Genomic DNA, 18,872 nt, shown 5'->3' with positions numbered 1-18,872 from the left:
TAGGCATACTGTGGCAGAGTTTTCACTAGGGAATGAAAGGATCTGTCTATGGGGACCCAAGGCCCTGAACCTTCTGGTTTATTTGCCTCAAGGCCATTGAACTGACATCTCTAAACTAGAGTATCCTGAGGCCAGATGTTGGCCGTGACAATGTCCTTTTGTCTCATGCTAGAAACCTGGCGTGCTAGAGCTGGCCAGGAACAACCCCATCATCGGGTCCAGCGTCCCCTAAACTGGATCCAGACTCATGACGTCCCTGTACATTGTGAGGGGCTTCAGAATTGTGTGACCCCTCCAGAAACATTTCCAATGACTGCATTTTGCATGGCCTAGGCGAAAAAAAGACGCTAAGTAAAAAGAAAAATAATTGAGTTCAAGTTATTGTTTTTAATACAGTACCATAAAGCTAGGGGTTAATACATGTGAAAGTTTCCTACAGTATATGTTCAGGTATTACAGCAAGACGCATATCCACCCTTTCCTATTTGACAAGTGATGCCATCTAGTTCATTTTCTGCAAAGAAACTTTGTGGGAGAAGGAGGAAATAAGAAATGATGCTAGCGGTGGGGAGACCGTGACAGTTCCTCGGGTCCAGCCACTAATCGAAGGATGAGCTGGCCCCTAGTACCCTGGGTGGGGGTGCAGGGTGAAGGCAGCAGTACCACCTCTGGAGTATTCTCCCCAGTTATGCTTACCCTGCATGGAACCAAGCTTTGAGGCTCTTCTAGGTGTGACTGGCAGGTTACAGGAAAGAGGGAGGGTGGGGGAGCCGGGGAAAGACGCCATGAAGAAACCACTAACATTCTGCAAGACAAAGGGTCTCAAAAGTCTACGTCACGAGAAAGGTGAGAGGGCCTTTCTAGATGAAAAGAAAATAAAGTGATGGAACAATCAAATCTAATGTGGGAAACATGGCTAGATCCAGGTTAGAAAAATGGCGATAAAGACATTTTTGGCCCAGTGGGGGGAAATTTGAATATGGACAGGGTAGTAGGATTATAGAATTATTCTTAATTTTCCTAGTGTGATACTAGTACTATGATTACATAGGAGTGTGTACTTATTCTTAGGGCATAGTGCAGGTAGAAGAATTTAGAGAGGGAAGGTCATGATGTCTGCAACTTTCAGACGATTCAAGGAAGAAGTATATACAAATGTATATGTATAGCCATGCATACCATATACCTGCTATATGTGCACACACACACATATGTAAAGAGACAGATACATGTGGAGAAGCAGGGAAAGCAAATATGCAAAATGGTAACACTCTAATCTCAGTGGAGCTGTAAGGGTGTCAATTGTGCTATTAACTCTTCCGCATGTTTGAGAGTTTTCATAATGAGTGAAAGTGGTCTTAGACTTAGTTTAGGGCTGAGTCCATTTCAAAATCAGCTGTGTGTGGCGGCTCACACTTGTAATTTCAGCGCTTTGGGAGGCCGAGGCAAGAGGATTGCTTGAGACCAGGAGTTTGAAGGACCAGCCTGGGCAATGTGTCGAGAGCTCTGCTAAGAGTAAACACAATTAGCTGGCTGTGGTGACACAGACCTGTAGTCCCAGCTACTCAGGAGGCTGAGACGGGAGGACTGCTTGGTCCCAGGAGTTCAAGGGGGCAGCGGCATATGACTGTGCCACTGCACTCCAGCCTGGGTGACAGAGCAAAACACTGTCTCAAAAAATTGAGAAAAAAAATCAATCAAAATACAGACTAAAATTTAACCACAGCACCAACTATAGCTAAAGACTGCTCTGTTTCTAGCCTGATGTTAGAAATTCTGCCTACCGTGTAGAAGACACCAGTCATTCTAGAGGTCTCGGTATTGATGAGCCTCAGGGACTGGGCTCTGGCCATGCTCCCCCAGGACCTACTAACTCTGTCCCAGCTTCCACCAGCTGGGCTTCCACCACGCACCTGCGGAGGCAGTGGCCTTTCAAAGGGAATATTGGCAAGTCTTCCATTTACTGACTTTAAAAAATATATAAGTCTAGGCCGGGCACGGCGGCTCACACCTGTAATCCCGGCTACTCGGGATAGGTAGGCAGGCCAAGGTGGGCAGATCACGAGGTCAGGAGTTCGAAACCACCCTGACCAACATGGTGAAACCCTGTCTCTACTAAAAATACAAAAATTAGCCGGGCATGGTGGCAGGTGCCTGTAATCCCAGCTACTCGGAAGGCTGAGGCAGGAGAATTGCTTGAACCTGGGAGGCAGAGGTTGCAGTGAGCCAACATCACCCCACTCTACTCCAGCCTGGGTGACGGAGAGAGACTCTGACTCAAAAAAAACGAACCAGAAGCCATTTCTTCCTTTATCGATGCAAACCACCAGTCTAGCACAACTGCGTGTTTTACAAATGGAGACACTGGGACCGAGTGAGGGGAAGGGACTAAAAGCCGCACAGTAAGCGACTGGCAGAGCTAGCGTGGGCACCCAGGTCTTCAGACATCCCAGCTAAGGTTTTCTCCATCAGTCCCTTTCATCTTTTGAAAGACTGGGGTTGTCCTCAACCTTTGCATGGCTCTCTCTGCCACTCTCAGAACCTAATGACTCAGACTTTACAATCTATTTTAAAGCCAGCTGGATTAGAAGCAGCCAGTGAAGAGAAGAGGTGCTACAGCTGAGCTAGTGACCACAGCCAGAAAGGCCTCGAAGGAGCTGGAAAAGCAGGAGAATGCAAAGAACCTCAAACCCCGGGGACATTCAGTGCAAGGGCAAATGATACTGGCAGCATCCCTCCACACAGGGATTTTATAAGACAGTGGAGTGCAGACTGCTATCTCAGACAGCTTAAAACCCTGGGCTGGGAGCAGTGGCTCAGGCCTGTAATCCCAGCACTTTGGGAGGCCAAGGCGGGTAGACCACCTGAGGTCAGGAGTTTGAGATCAGCCTCACCGATATGGTGAAACCCTGTATCTACTAAAAATATAAAAATTAGCCAGGTGTGGTGGCGTGTGCCTGTAGTCCCAGCTGGTCAGGAGGCTGAGACAGGAGAATTGCTTGAACCTGGGAGGCAGAGGTTGCAGTGAGCCCAGATCATGCCATTGCACTCCAGCCGGGGAAATAGAGCAAGACCCTGTCTCAAAAAAGCAAAATGAAACAACCTGGGTTACCACATGTGTTGAGCTCTCAACTGTGTAAAAAATGGCTTGTCCAAGAGGACAGGGTTCCCAGCAGCTGTGAGGGCTGACTTTGCTGTGTAGACCACCAAGCTAGCCTTTTGTGTGTTCAAATCTCATCTTCCCAGTGAAAGCGCAACTTCGGGAGAGCAGGGCATGTGCCCCAACGATGTTTGAGCATTGTCAGGTGGTGGCTCTTCAATTTGCAGTCTGGATCCAGGTCCTGGCTCCGTCATTGAATATCCATGTGCCTTGGGCAACTTGATTAACTTCTCTGAGCCTGCATGAAATGGAGATGGTAACAGCAGCTAGGTCACAGATTGATTGATGGGAGGGTTAAATGACACTGAGATTAAATGACATTTACTTGGGTCGGAGTCAGTGGCCCAGTGAAGATTCAAAGAGTGAGCTCTTCGAATACCTAGGGGAAGAGAGTCCAGGTGGAGGAAAGGCAAGGTGATGACTCAGAGGCAGGGCTATCCCTGGGGGCATCCATGGAACCTCAAGGAAGCCACGGTGGCTGGGGAAGAGCTAGCAGGAGGAAGGGAAGCAGTGAGTGAGGCAACGGGTTGGAGGGCGGAGTCGCGTTTTATTGCACGTGTTTGTTATTTTGGGGGTTCACTTCTATTTGCGGAAAGATACTGATTTCCCATTTCTTGCTGCTACAAAGTGCCCCTTTAAAATAATATAGAAAAAGGAATCAGTGTGGAAGTAGAATACACTGCAGCCCACAAAAGAGCAAGACTCCATCCTCAGATGACTGAAATTTGCAAAATGAGGAAGGCAGGTCCCTCTCTCTTACATTATTTACTCAGCACAAGTAGGTTTGGAATTTCAACGCTAAAGTTTCACTGGCAACCTCGATGTCACAACTAGAACCTTGAATTCTACTCCTGATCTCAGAGCTTTCCAGCTGGGAGACTTCTGGATCATGTCATCCTCCCACTCCCGCTTTACAGATGGAGAAACTGAGGCCCAGGGAGGCAAACAGATTCCTTCAGAGGGTCTGGTTCAGAGGGAAGAACTGTACACAGTTTCTATGGGACTCAGCTCCCCAGCTGCTTCCCCACCCCCTGCCAAATCCAAGGATTCAGACACACAGGCTCCCCCAGAGACCTTTTAGTAGGTTGAGGCAAGGGAGGCTCTGGCTGTGTCGCTCTGGAGACTTTCCTTCCATGCTCCCCTTTATATCCTCCTGTGCATCCACCGTGGATCAGAGAAGGCAGGCAAGGGAGGGCAGAAGGCATGGGGCCACCTGGGGGCTGCTGGCCCAGGAGTTTGCTCTGGAGGGTGGTGGGTCCTGGTTGCACCCAGGTTCAGCCAAGGCAGCTCCAGTCAACCAAGTCAGGTGCTGAGATGTTCCCAGGGGGCCCTGGGAGTTCCTCTAGTGCCTGAGGGGACAGGACCATCGTTGCCTCGGCTACCACTCCCAGGCCAGGCAGTTCTGGGTACAGCACTGTCAGCCCCTTTCTGGTCACAGCTCCCTCGGGAACTGGTTCCTATCCATGCCAGGGAGAAGGGGCCACGGTGGGTTCCGAAGGTCTGGGGAGCCGGGCCAAACCTCTTTACCTCTGATGTTGCTTGTGTTGGGCGGCGTGACCCTGAACCACACTCTCGTAGGACGGTGGGGGCTCCACCGGCAGACCTTTGAGTTGCAGTGGTGGGTTCGGAACAAGGCATGCGTCATCATCGTTCTGCAAAAGAAAACCCACCGCCCCTGCTGCTCACATCTGTGGAGCGACTGGCTGTTTCCGAAACACTTCCCTACTAGCTCACTTCTGAAGTCTCAAGTTCTCCGTGACTATGGGGAAACTGAAGTGAGGCTTGAGAGATGAAGTGATTTCTATAGACCAGCGTGTGACTCCACTCTCCCTGTTCTTGGAAAGAGAGTAGGGGGAGGCCCACATGGGACTCAGTGGATGGGGTCCTGGTTCCCATCCTGCTACCAGTGTCCTGGTGACCAGGTGCAAGTCACTCACCCTGTTGGGTTTCCTGGGGGGGAGGGGTTTGGGCCAGGTAATGCCCCAAGACCCTTCTAGCCAGGATTGGCACTGTTGGCATTAGACCTGCCCCTTCAAGATACTCTAGGGGCAGGTCTAATGCCAACAGTGTCCCCCAGTGATTGCTACCACACCTCCATTCCTGATTATGATGAGGGTGGCATCAACTCAGTGCTGCAGAGCCCATCCCTAGCATCGTCCTTTCTGATGGGAGGGCACAGGGCCCATTGGGAGACCTAGCACAGCTGCTTACTGGCCGTGAGACCATAAGTCACTTAACTCTTCTAGGCCTCATTTTTTCCTCTTTAAACGGAAAAGCAGAACCTGCCTCCCGGAATGGCTGTGAGGTTCAAAGAGTTCTCAGCTAGTGCACTAGGCAGGAGCCAGGCCCCCAAAAGACTTCCATGTACTAATCTCTGGTCACATGGCAGAGAGGAATAAAGGTTGAAGGTGGAACTAAGATTTCCAATCAGCCTTGAGATGGGGAGATTCTCCCGGATTATCTGTCTGGCCCAGTATGATGACAAGCGCCTTTAAAGGTAGAAGAGGGAGACTGGGTTATTGGAAGGTGTTGTGATGCTGGCTTTGAAGGTGGAAGAAGGGTCCACAAGCCAAGGAATGCAGGCAGCCTCTAGAAGCTGGGAAAGGCAAGGAAAGAGATGCTTTTCAATGCCCCCTGAAGGGAGGCCGTCCTGGCGACACAGCTTGATTTGAGCCCTTGAGATTTGAGCCCGACCTCCAGAACTATAGACTAATACAGGTGTCATTTTAAGCCACCAAATCTGTGATAATTTCTTACAATAGCAATAGAAAATGAATTCAGCTACCTGCAGCACTAGCACAGTGCCTGGAACACAGCAAAGGTCAATAAACAGTGTGGGCAACCCCCATATAGGCACTGAGGAAGGAGAGCTAAGCAGAATCCTGGCACAATTAAGATCTGAAGAATATCTCAGTTTATAGTGTTACTACTCAGTTGTTTCCTTTTATATGACCCTCTCTATATAATCATATATTAGTTCTTAGAATGAGTGCCTAAAGAATATCTTACCACTCAGTTATTTCCATATATATGACTATATCTTAGTTCATAATCGGAGGAATGCCCAGAGTAGACACGGTACAGAGCATGAATTAAGGAAAAGCAGCTTATATTCGGAGGAATGTCTGGAGCAGACACAGTGCAGAGCATGATTTGAGGGGAAAAACAGTTATACCAGGACAAGAATCCATGACCCAGGCGGCAGTGTTCAGTATGGTAAAGACACCCTCTGTATGGCAGGCTTGGGGCAAGAGCCACTCCTCCTGATAAAGGAGTTGTAGGACCTTGCACCAGTTCTTGTGGAGGGCTGCCCTCAGACCGGCAATCCCTCGAGCATCCAAGGGCTCAACACTCCTCTGGGTAATTGCACCTTGGTGTCTGTGAACTTTATCAGCTCTTGTTACTGTGCCACTCGAAAAGCATCTTCCTATAGAACTCATTGGAAGCTGCCAGCAGGTGACGTAGACCCTGACAGCTCTGTCACTGCTATGTGACTTAAAGCATCCTATAAATCTTCTTAGTAGCTTGCCCATAGATAGAGGTATTGCACACTGCACCCTCTTCACTGCACATGGCCCGCCTCCATGCCTTGGTGACCTAATGGGGGTGGACCCCTTACTGCACATGGCCCACCTCCATCCCTTGGTGACCTAATGGGGGTGGACCCCTTACTGCACATGGCCCGCCTCCATGCCTTGGTGACCTAATGGGGGTGGACCCCTTACTGCACATGGCCCGCCTCCATGCCTTGGTGACCTAATGGGGGTGGACCCCTTACTGCACATGGCCCGCCTCCATGCCTTGGTGACCTAATGGGGGTGGACCCCTTACTGCACATGGCCCGCCTCCATGCCTTGGTGACCTAATGGGGGTGGACCCCTTACTGCACATGGCCCGCCTCCATGCCTTGGTGACCTAATGGGGGTGGACCCCTTACTGCACATGGCCCGCCTCCATGCCTTGGTGACCTAATGGGGGTGGACCCCTTACTGCACATGGCTCACCTCCATGCCTTGGTGACCTAATGGGGGTGGACCCCTTGTTTTATTGCTCACGACCCTATCGCTGTCCTTAAAGATGACTTCACTCATTGCCCTGCCCCTAACACAATAAATACTGACGCTTCTGGACATTTGGGGCCTCGCCTGACTCCACTTATATGTGGCATGGCCCCCCGAGCCCAGCTGCATTTTCCTTGTACTTCTGTGTCCTGTCTCTTTATTTCTCAGATCCTGCGCCTCAGCACAGCATAAGGGACACCCCATGACCCTGTGGGGCCCTCAGCCCTACAAAATAGGAACAACGATTGCTCATACCTGAAGCTAGGTATGGGGCCTCAGTTTCCCCCATCCTTAAAAGTGGGGTTGGCCTCAGTGACTCAAGGCCCCCATCTGGTTCTCTGATGTCTTAATGAGAAGACTTCCTACCAGGCAGCCAGGCATGAACTAAGACAACTTCTCTGCTTGATGTTAAATGAAACGCAGAGGCTATCAACTTACATATGCATTAAGTGAGCACGCGGTATGTGATGAGGTCACTAACGTGAACATCGGTGCCAAACGTGCAGGATTATGGCGGATTTGGCACTTTGTTTTTTGAGACACAGTTTGGCTCTTCTTGCCTAGGCTGGAGTGTAATGGTGCTACCTCAGCTCAAGCAGCCTCTGCCCCCAGATTCAAGAGATTCTCCTGCCTTAGCCTCCCAAGTAGCTGGGATTACAGGCATGCGCCACCACACCCAGCTAATTTTGTATTTTTAGTAGAAACAGGGTTTCTCTATGTTAGTCAAGCTGGTCTTGAACTCCAGACCTCAGGCAATCCGCCTGCCTCTGACTCTCAAAGTGCTGGGATTAGAGGCGTGAGCCACCGTGTCCGGCTGACACATTTTTTTTTTTACAATGTTATAAAGTTGAAATTATACTATGATTTTTTTTTCTTTAAAGAAATGAGTCTTGGAAATCACTTCTGGTCAGGTTCTTTATTTTTTATTCCTTAATTTTTAAAATAAAACATCCGTATCCTGAACTGCTCAGGGTCTTTGTGGTAGGGAGAGACTTGCCTTCTATTTTAAAATATATCTAGCCCAGTCTGCCGTTCTGCCATCCCCAAGGGTAGACAAGGGCGAGGCTGTGGGTTACACGTAGCTCAGGCTGCGTCCTGGATCTTCTTACTGGCTGCTTTGCCTTAGGAAGTGATGTGATCTCTCTGAACCTCAGCTTACTAGTCTGTAGTATGGGAATTTAAGTACCTCAATGGGTTTTTGAGGGCTGGGCCCGGTGGCTCATGCCTGTAATCTCAGCATTTTGGGAGGCCAAGGCCGGCAGATCACTTGAGGTCAAGAGTTTGAGATCAGCCTGACCAACAGGGCAAAACCTCGTCTCTACTTAAAAAAATACAAAAATTAGCCAGGTGTGGTGGCACGTGCCTGTAGTCCCAGTTACTTGGAGGCTGAGGTGGGAGAATTGCTTGAACCCAGGAGGTGGAGGTTGTGGTGAGCCAAGAATGTGCCATTGCACTCCAGCCTGGGCAACAAGAGAGAAACTCCGTCTCAAAAATAAAGGTTGTTGAGAAGATAAAGTTAAATACAGATATATTTATCTATATATCTGCATATCTATATCCATCCATCATCCATCCATCCATCCATCCATCCATCCATCCACCCATCCACCCACCCATCCACCCACCCACCCAGCCACCCACCCATCCAGACAGCCATTGATATAGTACTCAACAGAATCCCTGGAATGTCTGAAATGCCCAATCTTTGATGACTCCATCTCTCACTTGTTTCTACCACAGCCAAACTCCACACACACTGTAGCTTCCCCAGACCTTCTCTATCCTGTCTCCAAGCCAGTGCTTGTGCTCTTGCTCTGCTGAATGAAAGTCCCGCTTCCATCTGTGCCTGCGGGGCCGAATCCTGCCCAGTCACCACGGCCTCCCTGATGCAATTTTCCCGGGGCCTTCAGAGCTGGCAGCACAGTCGCCTGTTGTTCTGGGCACCCACGGAGTTTCCCTTCTGGCAGCCTCACCCTTTTCTCCTTGGATTGGCCTCCTCTCTTGCACCCATGCCTTGGCCCCCGTCCTGGACCGTGGGCTGCCACTCAGGGAATCCTCAGCAACGTGAGGAATGAAGGAAACACACTCCTCTTGTAACCCCCACATGTCTTTCCTTTCTCGGCCCTCTGCTGCCTCGTGGCCCCATTTTTTGAGGGCTTGTCTTCCCAGGAAGGGCCTTACCTTTGCAGACAGGCAGTCCCCTCTCCAGGCTGTGACAGCCGTGGGCACTGGCAGGAAGAGCTCTAGGACGGTGAAGCAGAGCAACGCCAGCTCTAGCCTCTGGATGTGGACCTGAGAGGGGAGAGGGAGGGAAGGCAGGGTGAGGCCTTGCTGAGTGTCGGCACCCGGTATCTGGGCTTAGCCAGCTAGGGATCAGATCCACATCGGAGGGCAGTGGGGGCTTCTGCTCCCAGGTGTGCATGGGGAGGGCAGTGTGGATCTCTGTGGGATGGGGACTGGGTCTGTCTTGGTCACTGCTCTACACTCATTGCCTGGCGCATATACGTGTTTGGTGAGTGTTGGCCCAACGTTTGAGGGCTGGGGAATCTCACGGTTCCCTGGGAAGACTAAAGGTAGCCTTAGGGTCATCTGATCCAAGCCCACTTGACAGATGGGGATACCTAGTCCCAGAGTGAGGGAGTATGTTTTACAGTAGCGGGGGGAAGAGCTGTGCAGCTGGGAGACATCTCATAGTATCACATGCATTTGGTGGGAAGCATATGTATGTGTGAGCACGTGTGTGTGTCCACACATGCTCACACATGCATGTGGTATTCTCGTGTATGCGTGTGTGTGTACGTGCCAGGAGGAGACAAGGAATAGCAAACCACTATGGTCAGAACCCTTGCAGGCGCAGTGGCTCATGCCTGTAATCCTAGCACTTTGGAAGGCCGAGGTGGGCAGATCACAAGGTCAGGAGTTCGAGACCAGCCTGGCCAACATGCTGAAACCCTGTCTCTACTAAAAATACAAAAATTAGCAGGGTGTGATGGCAGGTACCTGTAATCCCAGCTACTTGTGGGGCTTAGGCAGGAGAATTGCTTGAACCTGGGAGGTGGAGGTTACAGTGAGCCCCTATCATGCTGCTACACTCCAGCCTGGGTGACAAGAATGAGACTCTATCTCAAAAAAAAAAGAATTCTTGGAGCCTTGCCCAGAGGCACCCAGCCTGGAGTGGCTGGTCCACCTTCTGCTTCAGAGGAAGCGGTGGCGTGGTGAAAAGAGCACCAGGCTCGGAGTCAAGGACCCACTGATGTAGCCTGTCTGGACCTCAGTGTTCACTTCCAGAAGATGAGGGTAACCAGGTGGACTTGGCCAGCTTTGCGAGGCTCCCGGATCACTGGGGCCACCAGGGATTCATGCTTCGAGCCCTGGCTGGGAAATCTGCAGTTCTAGGCTGTGGTCCTGGATTTGCAGCTACGTTGCGGCTTGACCTCAGGCAGGCTCCTCCCCGTCTCTGGCCCCATTTTCCCATCTGTAAAAGTGGACTTGGACTCCATGATGCTGACCAGTGGGCAGCCTGGCACCCCCCTTTCCACCACACCTTGGGAGGGACAGGAACAGGTTGGCCAAGGGCTGAGCGGCCACACCTGGGCTCCAGGAGAGGTTTTCCGTTAGCTGGAAACCTCCTGTTGGCTAAGCCTGAGGCAGCAGCTTCACTGAAGTCAGAGGTTCCTCCGGCACTCACCCTGGAGTTGGGGTACGTTCTCCAGATGGGGGACTCAAATGGGCTTTCCAGAAAGAGATCCTTGGTGATGACAAAGAGGCCGGACAGCACGCAAAGGAGGCCGATGAGGTTTGTCATCAGGCAGCGCCCCTTCTACAGGTGAAAAATAGAGGTAACGGCTATCCAAAGGGTGGAGATCTGGGGCTAGGTCCTTCCCCCATGCTTGCAGGAGCTTCCTCTGTAGCCTCAGGAGAGACTACCTGTCACTGGACCTGAGGTCCCTGCCCTCACACAGGAGCTGAGCCACTGACCGCTGAGGAGGGCCCAGCTGGCCCTCACCTTCTATGGTACAAATCAGGAGAACCCAAGAGCTGCCTTCAGATCCAAGAGCTCCGCAATAAAGATGCCCCACTGCCATCTCCCCCTCAAAGCCAGCCCTGACCAGCCCACATCAGGTATGCCAAGTGTCAGGGACCTGACACCCAAATCACCCCTCATCCAGCCCCTTCCCCGCCAGAAAGGGAGGAGGAGCTCTGAAAGTGCCCTATGTCCCCATATTCCAGGGCCAGCCCCATTTTCTCTGCCCACCCACCATGGTCCCCGACATGCCTGTGTTCATTGTCTTCTCTGGCTAAGCATCATTGCAAGAGCCCCTTGCCAAGTGCAAACCCACGTAGTGAGGAAACTGTGCACATGTGCAATCTGCAGCCATTTACACTGGAGTGGGTTTCTTCGCAGTGAGAGTGTCCCTATGTTCAGGTACACAAAGCAGGAGGCCTGTGGTTCTAACAGGGGGCTCAGCCCAGGAGGGTGAGGTCTGGGGAATGGGAATAGAAGGAAGGCACAGCCATCCATCTATTCTCTCTGCCTTCCGAGAATGCAGGGAGCAATCACAGCCTAGCCAGGCTGAAGGACACAGACATGGAAGGACCTGGCTTGGGCTTTGGGGGCAGAGGGAGAGGAGGTGGGAAGGCCTGGGTGTGAGGTGTGATTTGCAAGGATGCTCCTTCCATCATCCATCCGCCTCCACCCATCCAGCCTTGTGTTAGGTGTCTACTCTGTGCTTACTTGGGCCTCCTTGGGCTACCAAGATGCTCAGACACGTTCTACCTACACAGAACTCAGCGTATGCTACAGACAGGTAAGTCCACAGAGTTGTGGGAGCACAGGAAGCAGCCATGGAGGTCAGGAAAGACCTCTGGGAGGAAAAGACATACAGGTTGTCTTGAGTGGTCAGGAGTGAGTTGAAGATGAGAGGCTCGTGTGCAGGGGAGAGGGCAAGGTGTTTGGGCAGCGGCCAGCATAGGCAGAACAGGGAGGACCACCGTTCCATTTGCCTGGTGCTTAGAGTGGAGAAGTAGATGCAAACCCAGCTGGAGGCTGGGGCTTTCAGGCTATGTAGTAATCCAGATGAAAACTCAGTAGATTTGAGAGGAAGCCAAGTTGTGTTCTAGATGAATGGGTCAAGTGTCCTGGGAGCCATTTTTTTCTCTGCCTCACTGCACTGGAAAGAGAGATGCTTCAGATGGGGCTTCCTTTCCTCCCACAGCCAAATCTGCCAGACTGTCTGCATCTGGACCCTTCTGCTTGGACGTCCTCTGCTGTCCTGAGGCATGAGCCTGCTCCTAGCACATCCTGGAGAAGTGTCCTTAGGATCCCCTCTCCATATAGATGCTTTTAACAGAGTTACCCCATGCTCTGATGGAGGACAATGACCTCAGTGCTCCCACTCACCAGGTAAGCTTTAGAAAAGATCTCCATTGTTATAGCCAAGATCCCTGAAATGAGAAACTGCAGGCCAGATTTGAAAGTCAAAGGAGAGACGTTGAGGTTCCTCAAAACCCACAAATTCCCACCCCACCCCTATTCTCCAAGAAAACCAACCCTTGGCGGCCAGTGGGGCAGAGAATGCTATTCCTCCGGCAAAGTGGGCTCCACTTGCCTGCCATGTGGCCCACCCCAGGCGCCGCCCCACCTCACATCTTCCCACGTGCACAAACCTCCATACTTCCTCCCATCTCTACCCTTGGACCAAGCTGAGCCCTGCACTTAGAACTCCCTCTGGTATCAGTGGCACTATTCCCTCTACCCCGACCCTTTCTCTTTTCCTGAGCCCTGCAGTTGGGAGGGCATGAGCTCTTTCCCCGAGGTCTCTGGAAATACCTCTGCAATCGTTCTTTCCAATGTTCACTGAGCACTTACTATGGGCCACTGCCTGGAAGCACAGGGTGCATAAACACTGCATGCTGGAAAGTTCTGTCACTGTGCAATGAAAGCCCGACCCCGTAGGGGTGGGCACAGAGGACTGATGTGAAAAGGGGATTGGGATACTTGCCCAGGACAGTGCCGTGGAGCTTGGATTTAGTGCATAGGCAGGACTTCGCTAGGGAGTCAGGAATAGGGTGGGCTCCCTGGAGGCCAGAAGGAACGTAGAGCTTCCGGGAATGGTGTATATACTGGCCCAGTGTCATCTCCCATCGTGGCTGATGGCCTTGGGAGGACAGGAACCATGCCTTACACCCTGGGTGTTTTCATAGCCCAACCCTAACAGGGCACCTGCTGCTGGATCCAGAGGCAGCCTGGCTGCTCCGAAGGCCAGGGAAGAAGGAAGCTGTACCTGGGTTGTGCTCACCCCCATCTTTGCCAAATGCACACATGCAATATGGGAGAGTAGATAGTCTGTGAGTGCTCTCCTGGGACTCAGAATTGACAAGGGCTCCCTGGAAGGAGCTATTTCCAGGGTGACTACGGGAAGAGAAGGAGAGACGGGAACACTGGAGAAAGGGCCTGGCTTCCGCCACACCCTGTCAGCTCTCTCTATCCCAGCCTGTATCTTGTCCCAAACGCCCGGGCCTCCCAGGCCTGCCTTGCAGACTCCCATATCCTGTCTGTGTTTTGCCTTCTACCCACAGAGGCAGCCCCCCAGAATGGATACCAAGACTTCAGCACCACCAGGTGAAGGCTCTTGACTGTAGAGGCCAGGTAGCTCCCGAAGACCAGGTGCAGCAGAACGATGGTGATGTGGAAGGCCTGGGTGGGGAACAGAGAGTGGCTGGGGTGAGGGCATCAGTGACTGGCTCCAGAGGAGGCCACAGGTGCCCTGGACCTACTGGCTGTGCTGAGTCCCTCTGTCCTCTTAGGGGTCCCGGATGGACAGCAGGATCTCTAGGAAGGACAGATCCCCAGGATTTCCTGCAGGGAGAGCTGAGGCTGTCCCTAGGACTAGGAGCTGTCTATGCTGGAGCTGGCAGCCCTTTCCTGCCATTCTCCCAGGACAGGGCCCTGTCTGAACCCCACAAGGCAGTAGATGTGGACAGATTCTCTCCAATGCTCAAGGCCTTTTCCAGTTCAGATGAATGTTAAGCAAGAAAGCTGGAGCCTTTCTCATTTCGCTTTCTCCACTCAGGGCCCCCAGCATCCTCCCGATATCTCACTTTCCTCTTCTTCCCATTGCCGGGACCCTGGGAAGTAGATGCTCACCCCCAGCTCCTTGAGAAGGCCGCTCCTCTGCTGGGACTCCTTATGCTGGCATGGAGCCAGGATCCTGGGCTGGGTCATGTTCTGGGATAGATTTGTCTGCCAGGGCTGGGCTGGGCTGAGCTGAGGACTTGCCAGGATGGGAGCCCCCCAGCACCAGAACTGGGGGTAACCATGGCTTCTGCCTTCATTGATGCTGGTTGGGGGCCCTGGCTGCTGGATGGGGAGAAAGGCCATCAGAACCTGTCTCATTTCTGAGGCTTGTGCCTGGGTGAGCCTCTGCCGATCACCTCTGTTCACAGGACTGGATCTTTCCAGAACCATGGTTGTCCTGTCCAGCAGCCCCTGGCCTTGATTTGACCTGGAATAATCTGGCCCCTGGGAATGGGGAATAATTGCTGTCACAGACTTTCTGGGATTACAAAGACACAGCTCCTTTTGGGGCAGAAAAATGAGGACCAGACACAGTTCACAGCCAGTGCAAGAAAGAGCTCACCCAATGGGCCAGAGTGCAGTTTGGCAGAGTGGGGAGGTACAGGAGGCCTGGGTCGATGGAGGGACCTTATAAACAGTCTCCATCCACTGGTCCAAGATGAATGACTGAAGCCAGGTGGAAATAATTGTCCTACCTCCTGTGGTGGTGCCTATGCTTCCTGGAGAGAAGGGAAGAAAACATCTTCCAACAAGGACTTCTTGTGAGCCAACACTGAGTCAGGAGTCCGCATTTAACAACGCTGACATTTACAAATACTTTCTCTGCTCCAGGCACTGAGATAAATATTCTACATGCATTACCCGTTTTGTCCTCATTCCAACTCTGTGAGGTAAATACTGTCCTCACTCTCATTTTGCAGATGAGGCTCGGAAAGGTTAAGCCACCTGCCCAAGGTCACACAGCCAATAGGTGACTTGGACTTGAAGGACGGCAGGCTGGCTCCAGAGCCTGGGGCTTAAATCCTTCATGCACTGTTGGCTCAACAAATGGAAATGAATGTTCTGGATGTTCTCACAGGCACAAAAAGGAATTGGGAAAAAATTTAGAAGGGAGCTGAACAGACAACCTGCAGACAGGGTCGGAATCATAGTGTGTACTGATGCCGTGGATGCACCAGGGCTTGGGGGGCTGCCTGGGGACTTGGTGAGGAAATCCAGCACAGCCTTTCTGTCCAGAAAGTGGAGAGCTGGGCGGGGAAGAAAGGGGGCTGGCTTGTGGGGATTGAGGTCAGAGATGGTTTCTCCATGGGGCTGGGGCTAATGAGGATCCTTGAGAGAGTGCAGGCTGCTCAGGCTGTCCTGGAAGGATGAAAAGGGAGGGGCATTCCTCTCACTTTTAAGTCTGACTTGTGGACCCAGACAGTTCTCTCTGAGCATCCACATTTTCCACAGGGGTGCAGGGATTTCTTTCCACATAAGGGAAAGACGCTTGGGATGTTTGGAGGGTCAGATAGTCCAGGTGACTACATCCTGGACTCGGCATGGAGAGGAAGGGACATTATCAAGAGCCAAACAGCTAGATGGGGTCTCATGGTTGGGTGAGGACTGTATGTCAGACACTGTGCCAGGAGGCAGTTTTGCCTGGCAACCTCCCTTAATCCTCGGGAAATCAGCACCATTGCCTAGAAGAGGAAACCGAGGTTCAGAGAGGTTGCCTGCCTTGGCCAAGGTCACACAGTGAGGAAGTGCCTGGAACTGGAACCATGCTGATCCTACTCCATTGCCAGTGCTCTGGGCCTGGGCTGCTGGGTGGACCTCCTAATTGATATCTCCATTGGCCTGCAGCGACAACCCCTGATTAAGTGGGGACAGTGGGCAGAGGGTCTCCCTCTTTCCTGAGCTCATAGCCACTGTAATGCATGACTCTCTTCTGTGACGCTGCCCGGCTATGCTTGGGAATTCTCCCTCCCTCAGTCCCCAAGCCTTCAGGAGTCCTTCTGACACAGCTAGCTGGACTGAGGGATGTATTTGCAGGCCTGAACCAGATGAGCCACTGGCTTCAATGAGGCTCTGCGCACCTGCCAGGACAATACCTGGACCCAGGCCTGAATTCCACTGCAAAGAACTGAAGAGGGACTTCTTAGCACAGCTGTCTCGGATGGAGCTGGTTGTCCACAGGGACAGCAAGTGCCTGGGCTCTGGAGCTGTGTCTCCACCTACACATTCACTTATGAGAGCTGTGGCAGGAGGAATGGCTCAAATACCCAACAGGGAGTTGGATTCCAGAATCCAGAGAAAGCTTTCTCAAAGTACGTTCCATGAAACATTGGTCCTGATGGGTCCGCAGTGAACGGGTTCCATGGTCAAAGAAGCCGGGGAAAGCACCGATGTCCTCTTCTCCCTTTTTCTCATGTTAAAGGCTCTGAGATTTTCTATAAGTGGTGCACTCTGGTTTCGTATTAAGGGCATTTCCCAAACTTCATTGGCCACAGAATCTTTTTTCTCTGCAATTGGTATTCTACGGGGTCTACTTTTGGGCAAAGCAACCTGGAAGGTTTGTTTCTGGTTCTGGGCTCTGGATTTTGGCCCTTTCTCTGTGACATGAGCTTTTGGTTTGCTCATGTCATGGTAGGAACGGGAATTGGATGATGCTCTCTGGGGTCCCCTTCAACTTTAAATATAAAACTTCTCTCACGGGATAGAGAGCTGCTGCGAGGAATTTTCTACAACCAGGAGAGGAAGGAGTTGCAGAGGGCAGACCTCAGACTTAGACTTCATGGGGAAAAGTTTGTTATGAAGTCTCGTCTGCCTTTCCGGGACAAAGAGCATGAACTCTGATTCCTTAGAAGCTTATTCCCTGCTGTCCTGGTCCACCTCCAGGACCTGTGCAGGGCTGCTAGGAGGTGACAGCGTGCTGACAGAGGGGGGCAGGCAGCAGGCTGTTTGGGGCATGGGAGAAACTTTTTTAGCCTTGCCCCCCTGAACCCCCTCAGCCAGCTCAGGACCACAGATCTAGCCAGCTTGGTATCCCACGGGAAACCCACTGTCACCAGGGCCTTGGCACTCTGCACAGGGCCACGTGATGCCTGGGTCCCATACATATTCTCATTGTTCCTTCAGTTCTGGGAGGGGAGGGAAGACAGGGACAGAGCTGGGAAGGACCCCCCAGAAGCCCCCAGCAGAGCGGCAGAGTGGGCCAGGCCGTGAATGCTGGAAGCTGTCAGCCAGAATGGGTGCCCCGTGCAAAGTCCTGGCTCCGCTTCCCGGAGCTGTGACCTTGGACAGGCTGTTTACATCTCAGCATCTGAGTCTCCCTTCGCCTTCTCATGGTGAGCCACTGCCTGTCCCTGGGGGGTAGGTGATGAGGAGTAGCTGAAACTATGTTGCAACAGACAGGGCCTGGCATATAGCAATAATGGCAGCCACAGTCATCACCGGCCTGTTGCGTGTCTAGAATCCCACCAGCGAGGCTCCTCCTTGACCTCTTCTGGTTCTCGGTGAAGACATGATACATCCCGCCCCTATCATCTGGAGTGGCGATGAGTTCCCTCCATCTCCATCCTGCTTACAGGGGGAGAGGGCCATGAGGGCTCTGGGTCCCTGGGGTGGGGGCAGGGGGTCGTGAAGGCAGAAAGGCACTGAGTGTATTGAGCTAGTGATCTGAGATCCGACACTGTCATTCGTGGATTTGTTCGTGGAGTTCTGCATTGGTCGCTGCGGGGACTGAGGCAGGAGGAAGTAAGATGTGTCCTTGGGAGGTTTGTGTCCGAGCAGGCAGAGAAAACGTGGCACGAACAATGTGGCCTTCATCAGATGGTGCAGTGGAGCCCTGGAGGACGGAGAGAGCTTCTCAGGTGCGTGTGTGAATGCACATGTGTGGGTGCATATCAAGGACAGAAAGGCAAGAATTGAGAGGAGCTGAGTGACAGTGTCACATCATGTGACAGGCAGGCTGGCGGGGGTTCCCCAGAAGATCAGCGTTTCAGTGAATGCCAGTTAGAAAACAACCTGTGACTGCCCTGAAGCAGCCCCCTCCAGGCGCTTCCAGACAGAGTGTCTGGTGTAAAGACAGCTCACCCGCAAGGAGCAGGAAGGCCTGCAGGAAACAGGGGCGTCCGTCCAAGGAGGGAGTCAAGCATCTGGATCTAGTCCTGGCCTCTTGTGGCCCTTGACAAATTCCTTCTCCTCACTGGGCCTCTATTTTCTCAAACTAGTCTCTCCGTGTGTATGCATTTCCAGACCGGAAGGGCAGTGGCTGGGGCTCCCCCAGCTCTCATGGTCAGTGACTGGCAGCAGGATGGGGGTCCCCGGGGAGAGGCCGATGGTGCCCCCTACTTTCCAGATCCCCTTTACTGGGTGGGGCACCCATTCTCCAGCAGCTATATTTGTTGCTTGCTAAAGACTCACATATGCTCCCTGCCGGGAGTTTAAGCTACACCGCCCCAACCCTACAGCCAACAACTGACCAGCTAGGGGCATAAAAGGCCGGCCCCTCACTTCAAGGTGGGACCAGGTCCATACTCCTGAGCAACCCCCCAACTCCACATGGAAACACAATATCACTCCCCTCTAT

At 52.3% G+C, this 18,872-nt stretch overlaps 1 protein-coding gene across 1 annotated transcript; it reads right to left on the bottom strand.

Moving 5' to 3' along the window:
- Positions 1-367: 367 nt before the first annotated feature.
- Positions 368-18,872, bottom strand: MS4A10 (membrane spanning 4-domains A10). The gene is given in 8 exon segments (XM_054240949.2): positions 368-3,398; positions 4,688-4,812; positions 9,403-9,513; positions 10,910-11,041; positions 12,623-12,679; positions 13,799-13,918; positions 14,369-14,491; positions 14,494-18,872. Coding segments are annotated over 8 exon segments (813 nt in total). The 5' UTR covers positions 14,557-18,872; the 3' UTR covers positions 368-3,316.

Source organism: Callithrix jacchus, chromosome 10 (assembly GCF_049354715.1).
Source record: "Callithrix jacchus isolate 240 chromosome 10, calJac240_pri, whole genome shotgun sequence".
Taxonomy (NCBI): domain Eukaryota; kingdom Metazoa; phylum Chordata; class Mammalia; order Primates; family Cebidae; genus Callithrix; species Callithrix jacchus.
This window is presented reverse-complemented; position numbering and strand designations above follow the sequence as displayed.